At 38.2% G+C, this 16,329-nt stretch overlaps 1 protein-coding gene across 2 annotated transcripts in view; it reads right to left on the bottom strand.

Annotated features, from left to right (window-relative positions):
- Positions 1-10,812: 10,812 nt before the first annotated feature.
- Positions 10,813-16,329, bottom strand: part of CDH12 (cadherin 12) — a 142,343-nt gene continuing 136,826 nt past the window's right edge. For both annotated transcript variants that reach the window (XM_008490509.2, XM_030444861.1), the window contains 2 exons: positions 15,089-15,340; positions 10,813-11,312 (listed from right to left, as the gene is read on the bottom strand). In XM_008490509.2, the coding sequence (XP_008488731.1) occupies positions 10,813-11,312; positions 15,089-15,340 (752 nt within the window). The remainder of the gene's footprint in view (positions 11,313-15,088; positions 15,341-16,329) is intronic.

The raw sequence follows: 16,329 nt of genomic DNA, 5'->3' as shown, positions 1-16,329 counted from the left end.
TAAATGAACATATTTATCCCTGCTGCTTTGAGACCTTAGCATGCCGTGAAGAAGAGGAGGTACTTAGAACAAAATAAATGCATCCAGAATATTATTTCATGCATGCATCTACATATGTACAATTATTTTTGTTGAGTTCATAAGCAATGTCAGAATCCTCATGAAGATCTAATACTGACAAAGGTTTTAAAAGAGGGATGTATGCAAAAATCTTATTCTGGGCATATTGTCTAGCCAACTTCTTCAGTTTTCTGCTCAGGAAAACACCATACAATGTCAAAACAAACACCTCCCCACCTCTCTTCCCCCTGAAAAAGCAGACAGTGAAATCTAATTATACCGTGGGTACACAGAGGTTTTACACTGCATGGTTTAACCCTTGTCAGCAACAAGTCCCACACAGCAGCTCACTCAATGCCCCCTGGTGGAATAGGGAAGATAACCTGAAGGTTAAAAGAGAAAACCCATGGGTTCAGATAGAATGTCCAGTAAAGCAAAAGCCCCCCATGCAAGCAAAGCAAAACAAGGAATTCATTCATTATTTTCCATAAGCCTGCGGGTGCTCAGCCATCTCCAAGAAAGCAGGGCTCCATCATGCATAATGGTTACTTAGGAAGACAAACACCATCACTCTGAATGTCACCCCCATCCCTTCTTGTTCCACCCCAACTTTATTTACTGAGCATGTTGTCATATATTATGGAATATCCCTTTTTTTTAAGTTGGGGCCAGATTTTCTGGCTGTGTACCCTCCTTGAGGGTAACACCCAACCTACTCACTGTCAGTACAGTATGAGAAACTAAAAAGTCCTAGACATATTGTAAACACTCTTTAAAATTTCATTTTAATATTCATAATGGTGGTCAGATACATCTAAAGTTGTGCTACACCATGGGATTTGATTACTCCAATTGCACCCATAAATAAAATTTTCATTTGTGTAAGTTTTCAAGTACAAATATAAATAATGACAATTGAGAAAGAATGCTTCTTTTAAAGTATATGGTAATTTTTTGGAAAATTTCTGCCAGTATTGGACATAAACCAGTTCATTAAAATGTACTAAATGTTTTGGTAGCCTGAATCTCAAAATAAATTATAAAAATGCAAATGAAGCATGGGTTTCCTGAGAAACCACAAAGAAAAAAGGAGTACATGTAATTAAACACAGTCTAATTTATTTGTTTTTTAACAATTTCTCATGTAATATTTCAGATGCTTCTTCTGGCTTATTGATTAGCATGTTTTCCACAGAGAAACAGCTTTCTCAGGGATTCATTAATTTCCAAAGTTGGAAAATGAAACTGTTCTTGTAAAGAAGAAAAAACATAGAAATACTTACATGAATATAGTTTTATATACACAAGAGTTCTGTATAAATGTTAAGTATCTACAGTGGCTCAGCAAATACAATATTCTTGTTTCTTCAGAGACAGTCATTATGAATTCAAGAGATGCCTTGCCTCGCCTGGCCTAGCCAGGATCGGTGCCATTGCTCCCAGAGCAGCAGCCAAGCTCTCTCCCGCTTCCTCAGGACTCAGCTCAGCCTCTGTTGCAGTTTCATCTTGGTGCTATTGCTCCCAGAGCAGCAGCCAAGCTCTCTGCTGGCTTCCTCAGGACTCAGCTCAGCCTCTGGTGCAGCCTCATCTTGGTGCTATTGCTCCCAGAGCAGCAGCCAAGCTCTCTCCTGCTTTCTCAGGACTCAGCTGAGCCTCTGACTTTCAGCCTCATCTCTCATTGGCCCCCTGGTCCTGCTCATGCGCAGTGAGGTCCCCACCCTCATCACACACAGGTGCCCTTAACAGAGCCTCGTGTCCACTCCCTGGCACCGGGTTGCCTCATTTCACTACATAGCCCTCTCTCTTTTTTTTTTCTTTGTGAAGAACTCCTCTTTATTACAATGACAGTTGTTGTATGTTCTAGTGTACACAAATAAAACAAAAATTACAATTCCTCTGTCTTCCTTTTTGGTTGGTTTTTTTTTGTTTTTTTCTTTTACTTAGTTTGGGTTTTCTGGGTTTTTCCTTCTATTTTTTTGTTTTGTTTCTAGGGGATTTTTGGTTTTTGATTTTTGTTTTTTTTAATTGGTTTTTGGTGTGCTTTTGGTCCTTTGTGTATTGTATTTTGTGGGTTTGTAGGGTTTTTTGGTGCTGTTCTGTTTCATTTTTTGCTTTTTATGCCTTGCCTGAGAAAGCCTAGCCTTGCCTAGCCTAGCGTAGTCTAGCCCAGCCGGTGTACTATGTGTAAGGAGACCATTCTGGACTACAACCCTGTACAGACCACTTTAGTCAGAAAAATGGTTTCATTACCTTCTTCCATGTACTTCTCATTTATTTCTGTTTTTCAGTTTTTTAAACAGGAGTTTCACTCTGCTCATGACAACAGTTTTATAGAGATATATTGCTGAGTTGTCATATCAATATGCTGTTTCATAAGATCTGAGCCCTGTCAGGACTTTGTCCTCTCCATAACCATCAAGAGAGAACTCAGGCATCTCTGTCAGCTTGGGCTGCAGAGCTCTCACTTCCAGATAAGCAACAACTCAGACAAATTCCTGTGCACAGCATCTGTCATTGAATATCTCTGGTCAGCAGTTAAATCAGTTTTTGAGTTCGCTTATCATGCTCCCTTGATTATGTATGAAATTGGGCAATTTCAGTCACATTATCTAGACCGAGATCTTTAAATCTACTATGTGATCTGAAATAACTGAGGTCAAGTCACTACAATTACAATTGTAGAAATCAGTCTTGGAAAGTAAAATAAATCACTTGCCAGTTGTGGAGCAGCATTGCTAAGAACAATCATCATTCATTGGTGAGGTAAATCCAGCAAACCCCAAAAAAAGATAAACAGAATGTCTTTCTTCATATTTCTCCTCTTAAGGTCTAAAATGTAGTATCTTGTTGGACTGCATTTGAAATATTTGAATAGATTTCATTAGTTATTTACAAATCTCCCTTGATTCAATGTAATTTATTTTTTGTATTTTAAGACTGAGAAATTAAATTAAGCTAAGAAATGTTAGATTGATATTTATATATATAAAGAAATATTCAATACAAATAGCAGAAAAAGAGGACATAAAAACTCCAGTCTTTGCCTCCTCTTTGTATCTCTTTTTCTTCACAGTAAGCGAGTGAGTTACATACTGCAGAAGAATGGAAGAAACTATACTAAAAGTTTTGGTATTGATTGTTTTTTTTCCTTATTATGTTCGTAGTCTTATTTCTGCTGATGTCAGCTTGCAGAATATTAAGTTTCTATTTAGTCATTCTGAAACATCTTAAATAAACTCAAGCTACAATTCTTAACTTGTACTGCTGTGTCATGCATTTTTGGTCAGAGGTTTCTGCAATGAAAGTTCAGCTGTAATCAGATACCCAGTACAAACCATAACTGGAAGAGTAATGAACAGAAAGGGTGATAAAGACCAAACTTCGAAGTAGCTCAAAGAGGTTAAAGCAGCAAGGGTTGAAAATAACATGAGCATCCTGAATACTATTAAGTATATTGTCCTGACTTCACTGACTACAGAGAGAAAATGAATTTCAAGGACAAAAATTAAAATGTAACTATCTACTGCAGGCATGTTTTTTTTTAAATATACACTAAGCTAAACGGTGTCATCATCACTGACATGGGTGTTAGTGTCCCTGTTAAAGATAAAAGTGACTAAGTACTGTATAAAGGTGTGCAGAACTGAAGTAAACATAAAAATTAAAATAGCTAAAATCTGAAGAAGTCATAAAATATGAATGGATTTATGCATATGGTATGTCAAAAAAGAACTAGCTTCATCTATGCAATTTGAAAAAATAGAACTGAGGGAATGGTGATTTGAAGATCGATTAAATTGACAATACAATTATAATAAGAAAATTAAATTGGTCAAACTGGGGTAGTAACCTTTTCTGACACTGGCATAACATGATAACCCAGCAAAACATTTAGGAACAGACCTGGTTGTGTGACTCCCCCCCTGATGTTAATCAAGTACTATTCAGAGACTTACTGAGCTAGATGTGACTCCTCTGTATTATCTAACCTACAAATTATTAGGTTTTCATTAATTTTTCAAGCCTTCTTTTCATCCTACATAAACTCTGATCCTCCATAACTCTCTGAGCTATTCATCATGGGAAGATCCACCATAATTTTTTTTAATTTTCATTTCAGCTCCTGCTCCTTTCATGTGATGCCCCTTATTTCTTCTACTAGAACTGACAGGAAACAATTTATTCATCTCCAGTCTGTACACAACGCTAGTAACTTGATAGACTGCTATCCTACTCCTCCACTTCTATCTGATGTATCTCTTTAAATCAAGTTATAGTTATTATGCATGTATAGTTATGTTTCTAAAGTCTTGAGCTTACTAGAGGTTAGGGGCCTAAGTACACACAAAGTTTTTGCCAGCAGTCACATAATATCTGCAGTTAGAAGACACCTCTGGAGATCATCTAGTCCAACTTCCCCTGCTTAAAGCAGCATCAATTAGAATACCTTGCTCAGGGACGAATACAGTTGGGTTTTGAGTATTTCCAAGTATGGATACACCACAATTTCTCTAGGCAATCTGTCCCAGTGCTTGACCATTCTGATGTTAAAGAAGTTTTTCTCTTGTTTTTAATTGAATTTCCTATGTGACAGATTGTGACCATTGCCTCTGGCCCTGTCTCTGGGCATTCAGGGATGGAGAATCCATCACCTCCCTGGGCAGCCCTTTCCAGTGCCTGATCACCCTCTCTGTAAAGAATTTCTTCCTAATATCCAACCTAAACCTCCCCTGGCAGAGCTTGAGTCCATGCCCTCTTGTCTTACTGATGGCTGCCTGGGAGAAGAGACCAATCCCCCCTGGCTACACCCTCCCTTCAGGTAGTTGTAGAGAGTGATGAGGTCTCCCCTGAGCCTCCTCTTCTCCAGCCTCAACACCCCCAGCTCCCTCAGCCTCTCCTCACAGGACTTGTGCTGGATCCCTTCACAGCCTCCTTGCTCTTCTCTGGACCTGCACCTCAATCTCCTTCCTGAACAGAGGGGCCCAGAACTGGACACAGTACTCAAGGTGTGGCCTCACCAGCGCTGAGTACAGGGGCAGAATCCCTTCCCTGGACCTGCTGGCCACGCTGTTCCGGATACAGGCCAGGATGCCATTGGCCTTCTTGGCTACCTGAGCACACTGCTGGCTCATGTTCAGCTTCCTGTCAATCCAGACTCCCAGGTCCCTCTCTGTCTGGCTGCTCTCCAGCCACTCTGTCCCCAGCCTGTAGCTCCCCATGGGGTTGTTGTGGCCAAAGTGCAGGACCTGGCACTTGGCCGTGTTGAACCTCATCCCGTTGGAATCAGCCCAGCTCTCCAGTCTGTCCAGGTCCCTCTGCAGAGCCCTCCTGCCTTCCAGCTGATCCACACTCTCCCCCAATTTGGTGTCGTCTGCCAATTTGCTAATGGTGGACAATCCCCTCATCTAAATCATCAATGAAGATATTGAACAGAACTGGGCCCAGCACTGATCCCTGAGGGACACCACAGGTGAGCGGCTGCCAATTGCATCAGCACCATTCAGCACCACTCTCTGGGGGCCTCCAGCAGTTCCTAACACAGCACAGAGTGCTCCTCTGAGCCATGGGCTGACAGCTTTCCCAGGAGAATCCTATGGGAGACGGTGTCAAAGGCTTTGTTGAAGTCCAGGGAGACTCCATCCATAGCCTTCCCCTCATCCACCAGGCGGGGCACCTGATCACAAAAGGAGATCAGGTTGGTCAGACAGGACTTGCCCTTCCTAAACTCGTGCTGGCTGGGTCTAATCCCCTGTCCATCCTGCCGGTGCTGTGTGATTGTTTCCAGGATGATCTGCTCCATAACCCTGCCAAGCACTGAGGTCAGGCTGACAGGCCTGGAGTTTCCTGGGTCCTCCTTCCGGCCCTTTATGTGTGTTTGTGTGATATTCGCCTACATCCAGTTACCTGGGACCTCCCCAGTGAGCCATGACTGTTGGTAAGTGATGGAGAGTGGCTTGGTGAGATCTTCTGCCAGCTCCCTCATCACCCTGGGGTGGATCCCATCTGGTCCCATAGACTTGAGAGGATCCAAGTGATGGCAGGTCTCTACCTGTTCCCTCCAGGATTACAGGGCGGGTACTCAGCTTCTTATTTCTGTCTACAAGCACCAGAAGCCAGCTGTCCTCAAGACAACTTCTCTTACTTTCGAAAACAGACGTAAAGAAGGTGTTAAATACCTCAGCATTTACCTCATCTTTGGTAATTACGTTTCCCTCCCTGTCTAACAAAGAATGGAGGTTTCCTTGCCCCTCCTTTTGCTATTGATCTATCTGAAGAAAGACTTGTTATCCTTAACAGAAGTGGCAAGATTAAGTTCCAATTATACCTTTGTATCTCTAATTTTCTTTATTTCTACATGACCTAATTGTATTCCTAAACTCTTTCTGAGTAGCCATCCACTTTTTCCATAGTTCGTAAGCTCTCTTTTTTAACCTAATTTCCTTCAAAATCTCCCTCTTCAGGCAGACCACTCATCTTCCCCGCTGCTTTGCCTTTCGGCACACAGGGACAGTCTGCTCCTGAGCATTCAGGACTTGCTTCTTCAATCAGTTATCAATAATTGATTTACAATTAAGAGAAGATTAAGAAGGGTATAATACAAGCACATAAATGTCATCTCAGTGGGGTTATTACTAGGGATCATTTCATTATTTGTTTTCATGAAGGTTTGTAAAGCTCACAAGTATTTCTACACACAGAGGACTGGAATGTTTATGTTAATGATAGCAGTAACACTAATAAAATATCTGAAAAGAATTTATGAATCCAAATCCCAGCAAGTAAAACTGAGTCACTAGTATCATACAGAATGCCTGTAATCCAGTGGATTTTCTTTCTATATTCTTTTAATAAAGATTTTTTTATGGCAACACAGCTGTAAGAACCCTTTAATAGCAATGAAGGTAGACCTAAAATGACTATAACATCTACAGAGCTACAGATTTTACTGGGGTAAAAGAACAGCTGTATTTATATGCATGTGAACACCTTATTCTTGATAATATTTCCAAGGTAGTCTGTAGAATAATATGGTCAGTAATCTTCTGAGTCATTTATTGCTCCATAATACCTCTGCTTCCAAAACCTACAGTAAATCTTCAGTAACTGTGACTTTATTTAGAAGAAATTTAGAGAATTTTTTAAAATATAAAAATCATAAAAATATAAAATATTCAAAACTCTCTTTGAGCAAGAGAGTTCTACGGTGTTTGCTATCCAGATTCTTGCTATTTGACTCACTGACAATATTGTAAATCTGCATTTCAATAAAAACAGCATTATCAGAATATTAGCAATCTTTTATGTTTTGATCCCACAGAGAAACTTCCTGACCTTTCCTAAGTGGTAACATTTTCTTCTTTCTTGGAAGGGCAGAGAACACTTTCCTTCTTCCCTGAAATTCCTTTCAAATATTCTGTTATAAATGTATCTTTGGTTCTTTGCATGTGAGCTGATCAGCTAAGCTGCCTTAGATACTTTTTTTAGCTGAATGCTTTATATTTATTTTTCTTTCAGCACCTCTAGTACGTCATAATTGTTTAATATAAAATGTGCATTTGCTTATATCAGTGAATTGTCTTGATGCCTTCATGTGCAGAAGGCATTTTACAGAATGCTTTGTGATTTTCAAGGAGGGCACTGTTGAGACATTTAAGATGATGCTAGATGTTTATGCATTTATTTGAATTTAAACAACAGTATTTCTCTCAGATCTATCTCTTCTGTATCTTTGAAGCATTAACTTAGCCTCCAGTCACTCTCACACAATTTGAGGTTTATAGCTCTTTCCACAGTTGAGGGAAAAAGACATTCACCTTAACATCTTGATTGTGAGTATGGTTGTAGAGATTTTCTGAAAATATAGAACTTAAAAACTGATGTAGTTATATGACACAATTTACAAGTGCAGAGGTTCCCTAATTCTATTGACTTCATGTCATCTGGGATGTTTTGACAGATTTTAAATCTTGTACATCTCATATTTGTCCGACTTATTAAAAATAAATAAATAAATAAAAGGAGTTCTAACAAATCTTTCAGACAGAGAGTGGGAGGAGAACATGGAGCTAAACAGAAATTTCCTGGAAACCAGGCTATGCATAAATGAAACGCAATACTTTTCCTTATTTTTATGAAGCTGTTTACAAAAATATGCCTGTTAATTGTTTGATCACTTTTTTAAAAAGGTCTTAAAATATTTAACCATAATTTTATAAAGCAATTTCATTAGTAATTACATATCAATTTCTTGCTTAAATCTTCCTGGATGTTTATTGATTATGTGATAGAAACATTTCCATTACAAACCTTTTAAATGTCAAAAATATGCATTTGATATTCAGTTTGGTATTAATTTAACATACAACAACTCACTGTCAGATATGGATTGTGTGGAGCAGCATGTTTAAGACCACATTTTGTGTCTTTCCGTTTCGGAAGTCAGGCTCCCATACAGACTGTCCTACTTAGAGCAAATACCAACCTATGTGAGATACCTAACATTCACCCATCATCTGATACAAATGAAGCTTTCCCAGAAACATGCATTACACATTATTTTTAAAAGTCAAACAGTGCTTTTACTTCACTTACATTGACTTTTCTAGTGAAATACATGTAGAGGTCTAGTACTGTAACCAAGAGCAGATTTTGGCACAGGATTGATTGCAGATCTGCAAATGAGCTGGATGAGATGCTTGTTTGAACTGTGGAAGAAGGGTAGGAAGCATTGCTACACACAGGCTGCATGAGGAAGAATTGCTAAGTCGTTCCACAAGTGTGAATATTGTGTGTGTCAAGTTTGTGCTGTAACTGGTAGCAAAATACTTTTTAAAAATAATTTTAAGAGCTCTATTTTAGGCCCACACTGCAGTATCCAGTTGTCTTTGTTATGCTGTCAGGATGAGTGAAAATTAAAAAATCACTGTCCACACAAAAACTACTATACTGTCAAATGGGCCTCGCCACTCAAACTGCTTCCTTGTTCTGTGAGAAGAGATCTTTTGTTGGCTTAGTTTATCTCTTAGGGAACATAGGATACTTTTGATGACAGTGAAAACAACAAGAACTTTTCTTGTTACCATATGCTCTGTCTCTTTCCCAGCACTCTGCTGGCAGAAGCTATGCCAAAGTAGCTCTGTACAATTGTACCAAACAATCTGAAACCTATTTAAGCCATACACCTTTTAAAGTCTCATTAGGAGAATAATTTACACAGAGCAAAGGGAACTTTGTACATGTTGATATCAGACTTATGAGCTAACTATATCAGATAGTTATTAATTCTTCAGTGGTTCAAAAACTAAGCTGTAGATCTGCGGTGAACAAAAGACTTCTGATTCACGAAAGATACTGGTTGGCCTTGACAGTGCCATTAATTATGAGTAGAGCTCAAGCAGATTCTATAGAAATACACAGATTTTAGAAGGGAATATAAAGATATATGCACTTCAGGGGCCATAATCCATTGTCTTACAAAATGCCTTAGACCATCAGAAAAAAATCAGATTAAATAGTTTTATGAGAGATGTTCCATATCTGTATTTGTGTTACCTGCACAGCTAGATTTATGCATGAGCGTGTGCATAAAGTGTGGACATAAAGTGTGGACAAACATACTGTTTTATACTTTTATTCTGCCCCTGTTAATATGTTGGCAACAGAAAAATTAATAAGGTTTCCATCCTCAGAACTTTCTAAAATGCTTGATGTGGGTTTGACAGTGAAATACAGTGATATACTGAACTGTAGCAGATAAAAAATAACTACTCTAGAATATGTGGGGCTGTAGTACCTAAAGAGTAGCAATCTAATTGCAAAGAAAAGTGATATGGATTTCTTTACATAAAGTTTTTTAGTGATATTTACAAGGGAAATAAATGTCTTGGTACTAAAAATTTCATTATACTCTTAAAAAACCCTCTCCATGTTATGTTGTAAGAATAGTCTTATTTTAAAAGGAGAGGGGAAGCCAAGAGAAATTTCCTTCACCTAAAGGAATAGTGGCTTTCATCTTTTTATTACTTTGGGAAAATGCAACATTTGCATGAACATTTTAAATCACTGATGTATGCTAAGATTTTTTTTCCTTTTTAGTTGGGGCTTTACATCTTCAGGGTAAGTAGCATTTTGAATTTAAATATCCAGTGACATTTTGGAAGAAGAAATATGGTGTCTTGACATACTGTTTTCTTCTTTTAAAAAAACAAACATCATCTCCAAACACAATGTACACCCTCCCTTAATTTTAGTCATTAGATATACTCCAGGAAGTGATCTCCATTCTTGTTCTAAAAGAAGTCAGCATGTTGCTATTGCTTCTTGTCTTGAAGTTCTTGTCCAATTTACCATTCAGCTTTGTAACACCACCACAGCAGACTCTTTACCACTTAAATGATAAAAGTTTCAATAGGCACTTTAGTGGAATTACGAAAAAGCTACCACTCTTCCACCGTGATGCCAGAAAACTATCTTCTAAATCAGGTCAGTAAACTTTACCTTGTAGGCCTGAGCTTGTCTCAATGTAATTCCAGAGTAACAAAATAACAACAACAAAAAATTGTGTATAGTACAGTATTTATCTTTCCTTCACAGGTCAAAACAAAACTGATAGAATGATAGATGTGGTAACTTGCTGGAAACAGCCGCTGTCTTTTCTAATCAAAGGAAACCTGTCCTATTATAAAGCTTAGGTTTTTCTTTTAAATTTGTTGTTTGATTACTTTTTCTTTCATTACTCTGTTGTAGTTGTACTTAAGTGACTTTGTCAGGGTTATAACTTTCTTCTTCTCCAAACATGTCTGCCAATATCTTAAAGCGAGGTCCCCAGTCACTCAGGTAGTCGTAATCCTGGTCTGCTTCAGTAGTGAGGGAGTCTATAGAGCTGAGAGACTCTGCAACAGATCCATTTCCCTCATAAGCATAGGTTGCCAAGGAGTCATAAGGGGGTGCAGTTGGATCTACGTCATTTTCCTGCAGCCTTTGGTTGATGAAATCTCTTATGTCTGTGTTGTCTTCAGCTGCGGGTCTCTGACGAGGAAAACGCAAGGTGTCTGGTTTTATGTCCCTGCGCATTTTGTTATCTTCAATCACTTTGGGATTCCTCAGGGCACCTATGTCAAAAGCCTGGGTGTCCTCTTCTCCACCTCCTTCATCATCATAATGGATGACATTATCTCGGATGTCTTCTTTAGAGGTCATGAGTGTGTCCTTTTTCTTCTGCCTCCGTAATGCTACATACAGTACTACAATGACTGTAAAAAGATAAAACTGAAGTTAAGACATGCACAGAAATAATTTGGTCCTCTTAATTATATATCATTCTATCTCCCTTTGAAAGTTTCATATAATCAAAGGGGCTTGTTCCTTAGCAGATATGCTCTTCCTAATCTTTAAAAAATAGCAGTACTGTAGCCAATGAAAAGTCATTTACAGTTCGATACATGAGTCTAACTCCTTAGTGTTTTCTGTGCTGCTGAAGGAAGTAATGTACGATTTTTCCTACTGGCCTGCTTTGTGAACAGATAGAATTGGAAATAAATTCCTCTTTTCAGTTCAGAGACACAGAGAGAGATTTTAGGTTTTTTTTTAATGTCTTCCAGAAAAAAAAAAAAAAAGAAAAACACCCAAATTTCCACATTACAGAGGGGAAAAAACAGTATTAAAGGAAAAAAATCAAGACTTGGAATCTTTGAAATAGAGAAAAAAATCACATGTGATGTGGTTCTAGAGAGAAAAAAGGTCAGAACAGCTATTTGATTTTCAAGTAACACTTCCTCCAAGTTCAACAGAGGTCCTATCCTGATGAGCAGGAAATAAGCAAAGGCAGCAGGGGGGCTGCATGGATGAAAAAGGAGCTCCTGAATAAACTCAGAAATAAAAAAAGATTTATATAAGAGGTGAAAACAAAGACATGTAAGCCAGGAGGAATATACAGTGAGTGTCTGAACATTCAGGGATGCAGCTGGAAAAGTTAAAGCCCATCTAGCATTGAATTTCATGAGGGACACAAATAGCAACAAGAAGGGCTTGTACAAATATAACAGCAACAGAAGGAAAAGTAGGGAAAATGTGGGCCCACTGCTGAATGGGGCAAAGGACCTACAAAAAACTAACTTAATGTTTTCTTTGCCTCTTTCTTTATTGGTAAGATTGTTCTTTAGAAACTCCAAGTCCCTGACACATGAGGGATAATCTTAAGAAAGACTTATCCTTAGTGGAAGAGGGTCAGGTTAGGGAACACTTCAAAAAACAGAACACACACAAGGACATAGGAACTGATGGAATGGACATGTGTTGAAAGAGATGACTGATGTCATTCTGAGGACACTGATAATTTTTGAAAGGTCATTGAGACTGGAAGTTTCTAAGGACTGGAGAAAGTCTCACTTCTTCTCACCTTCAAGAAAGTCAAGAAGAATAAGGTAGCGAAGTCCAGCCTCACCTTGATCCTGGGTAACATAACAGAGAAAATAATTCTGGAAACCATATTGAAGCCTATCAGAACAGGAAGGGGATCAGGAGGAGTCAGTATGGATTTACAAAGGTCATATTGTGCTTAACACACTTGACAGCTTTCTACAATGAGGTGACTGGCAAATGAAAGGAGAAATGTTAATTATTTTTATCCTATCTTTAGCAAAGCTTTTGATGCTCTTCCATAACATTCTGAGAAAAAGTAAGAAAATATGGACTGAACAAGTAGACGGCGAGGTGGACTGTAAAGCTGTCAGAACTTCCAGGCTGTAAGGGTTATGATCAACAGCCCAAAGACCAAATAGAGGCCAGTCACTAATAGTGTACCTCAGGGGTCAATAATGACCCCTTCAGAAATGACCAGGATCATGGGACTGAGTGCACCTTCAGCAAGTTTGCACATGATACATAACAGGAGTTGTACCACCATTCAAAAGGACCTCAACAGGCTGGAGGAATAGCCCAACAAAAACCCCATGAAGTTCAACAGAAGAAAAACCAAGTTTTTAACATGTAGATAAATAACCACATCCTGTAGGTGCTCTTGTGTGAATGGCCAGAAAGCAGCTTTGATAGAGAAGGACCTAGGTTTGTAGTGGACAAGTTCACCATGAGCCAAGAAAGTGCCCTGGTTGCACATCGTTGGTAAACATCATTTGGGGCTGAATTAGGAAGAGCATTGTCAGCATGTGTAAGGAGGTGATTGTTGCCCTCAGTCAGACACACATGGAGTCCTGGCTCCAGTTCTGGGCTTCTCAGTCTAAGACATGGACTTCCTGAAGTGAGTCCAGTGCAGATTTAAAAAGCTAATTAAGGGCTTTGAACTTCTGCCACATGAGGTGAGGCTGGTAGAGATGGGACTCTTCAGCCCAGAGGGAAGATAAATCTTAGGGGAATCTTATCAATATATATAAATAGCTGATGGATGGAAGTAAAGAAGGTGAAGCAAAATTTTTCTTGTTGGTACCCAGTGGTAGAAAAAAAGGCAATGAGCACAAACTGGCATGCAGGAAATTCCATTAAAAAGTAAGAAAAAAATCTTCTTTACTGTCAGAATCATCAAGCATTGGAACATTTTGCCCAGAGAAGTTGTGGTGGTACTCTATCATTGTAAATAATCTTTGTACCAGGAGGACCAGACTCTCTGATTCATATTCCACACTGTTCAGTCTACTGGACACAAAGGTGGCAACTTGAAAGGCTCTGCTACAGCTATGTGTTTAGGGCTTCTAGACACCAAAAAAGGAGTCTAACTGAACTGCAACACAAAGGTAATAGGTAAGGTGTCCTAGGATTCCTGCCCTAGGGCAGAACTCCAATTGACTTATCTTTTCATGTAAAAATAAGTTAAAACTTTTCTCATAATAGAATGTATTTGATGGTGTGGCTCACCCCTGTCTGCTTTTATCCAGGAAAACTCTAGAAGTAAAAATCTAGCACCAAATAATTGTGGTAAAAAAGACAGAATTATTCTTGTCTCCAAAAAACTGACCTACGATTGTTTTACTTTAGCTTCTTTTGAATTTCTCAGAATGGGTATATTTGTTATTAATTTTTATTCCATGGGAAGTTTGATTTTTTGCTATTCTTACTCTGATTTGAAATAACATTTTTCTCACATGAATTTTTTACACAGAACAGAAATTATGACTTCTACCCACTGCTATTCAGAATCTATTCATGTAACTCTGAGGCTGTGCTAATTTTCTTAAGTGATAAATACTATATCATCCAAATGCAGAGAAGCATTTATCTCTACTATTCTGTGTCTAGAACTATTTTTGCCTATGCATTAGACCTACATAAGGAGTAGAGCAAGATCTGGAATCCCACTAGTGTAAAGACAAAGCTTATACTAGTGTCTGTAAGAATCAGTCTGTTTCTGCAGCCACAATGTGCCTGTGTAAGCTACAAAGTTAGATTTATTTTGTTACCAGTTCATTAAGGCTATATAGTAAGTAGTATGCACATGAGTATTGACTGCTTTGGGCACCCTGGAAATAAGGCAATATTTAAATACACTATGGATCAAATGACAAATCCACCTTATGGAATCCACACCTACCTGAAAATAAAATCATCCTGTAAAATTTACATGGATCTTGCCAGTCACAGTCTACAATTATTTGCTCCTCTCTCATATCTTTGTTCTCCTTTTGCTCAAGCTGGCATGGTGAATAAAATAAAGGCCCTTACAAAGTCCTTACTGCTATTAGTGACAGAAGAACTTGGCCTAAATAATTTTAAAACATTAATTCTTCATGAAAAACAATCCAAACAAAACTGTTTCCAAGGAAAATTATGGTTTAGATTCCAGTGAAACTTGATTCTCCTGATGAAATAAGAAATATGTAGGTGGTGGCAAATTCATGGTTGTGGTCAGTACTTTGGGATGCTCTTCTAGAAATACAAATGCATTTCTAGAAGTTCTCATAAACTACCTCATTTTATCAGTGGCTTTTGTCAAACATTGAGCCAAGCTAACAACAACATGAATTAATTCACAGGTGAATAACCAGAGAAATGCACTTCAAATGGTTTAATGAGAACTAACCTAGAAGTATAACAATACACAACAAAATTGCAATCAGCGCTCCTGTACTGAGGCCTACTGGTAAGAAGATTGCTTCCACATTGCAGGAAAGGATGGTGCCATCAGAATCACATCTGCAAACACGGATAGTCATTGTGTTTGTGCTGCTCTGGACGGGATAACTGCTATCTTCTATTACTACTGGAAGAAAGTACAGTTCTTGCTGCCTTCTGCTGTAACCATTTCTCCTGGTTTCAATCCCAGCTGTGTTGTCTGTAAAACACGACACAGTCATTATAGCATTTTCACTGTATACTTTAATTCATGATTCTACCTTGTATCACCTTTAGTAATAGGCAGCTGTTGTGATTTTGAAACTCAATGAGTAACGTGCTTTATGTAATTGCCTTGTTTGATCAATATAGAAGGTATAATGTTCTAACTGGTACAGCTATTTTTTGGACATCATTATATAACGTCCAATTTGTTGTGAAGTTGTTAGCTTGACAGCCCAAATTTCATGTAAGACGTAAATAATAATTCAAAAAAGCATTACAGGTATTAGGAAGGCTTTTCCATTTTTATTTTTTTCTTATGTCCTTATATTCCAAGCCAGTGGTCCAAAAAGCTTTGATTGCACATCGATTTAGAATCACGTTTCTATTAATTAATTTCTCTTTACCACTAGAAATAATATACCTGAAAAGAAATTCAAAACACCTTCAAATTTCCTGCCCTAATAAAACTAGATACATAAATGACCATAGTGCTTTCTAATCATTACATTCTGCATCAGTTAGTCATGAATGTGTTCAGAACTCCTAGAAATTATGTTTTGTCATTTCTTCCCATTAGAGAGAGTTATCACTGCTTTTCTTAAATCAAAAGAGAGTAACAAGGGAATGATGTGCAGATTGAAAGGATTACATTGAAAGCAAAACCAAAATGAAATTAGCAGGGAATTAATTAGCTGACAGTTCTGAATGAAGGTAGCCTGCAGCAATCACACTTTTGACATTTCACCAATGTGCTTTACTGTATCTTTAAAGAGGTCACTATCCATGTTACAACTTTCATCCCTTCTTGGAATTTTGTCATTAGGTGGAAGGATTAAAGGCTCTGATTTCAACACTCAAATACTTGAGTGAAATTCCAGTTAAAGACAACAAGAAGGAACCCTAAATATCCAAAAACACACACATTATCAAACACCATTTATAAAGCACCTGACTGAAAAGGTGTTTATTTCATAAATTTCCCTT

The sequence above is a fragment of the Calypte anna genome, chromosome 2 (genome assembly GCF_003957555.1).
Source record: "Calypte anna isolate BGI_N300 chromosome 2, bCalAnn1_v1.p, whole genome shotgun sequence".
NCBI lineage: Eukaryota > Metazoa > Chordata > Aves > Apodiformes > Trochilidae > Calypte > Calypte anna.
This window is presented reverse-complemented; position numbering and strand designations above follow the sequence as displayed.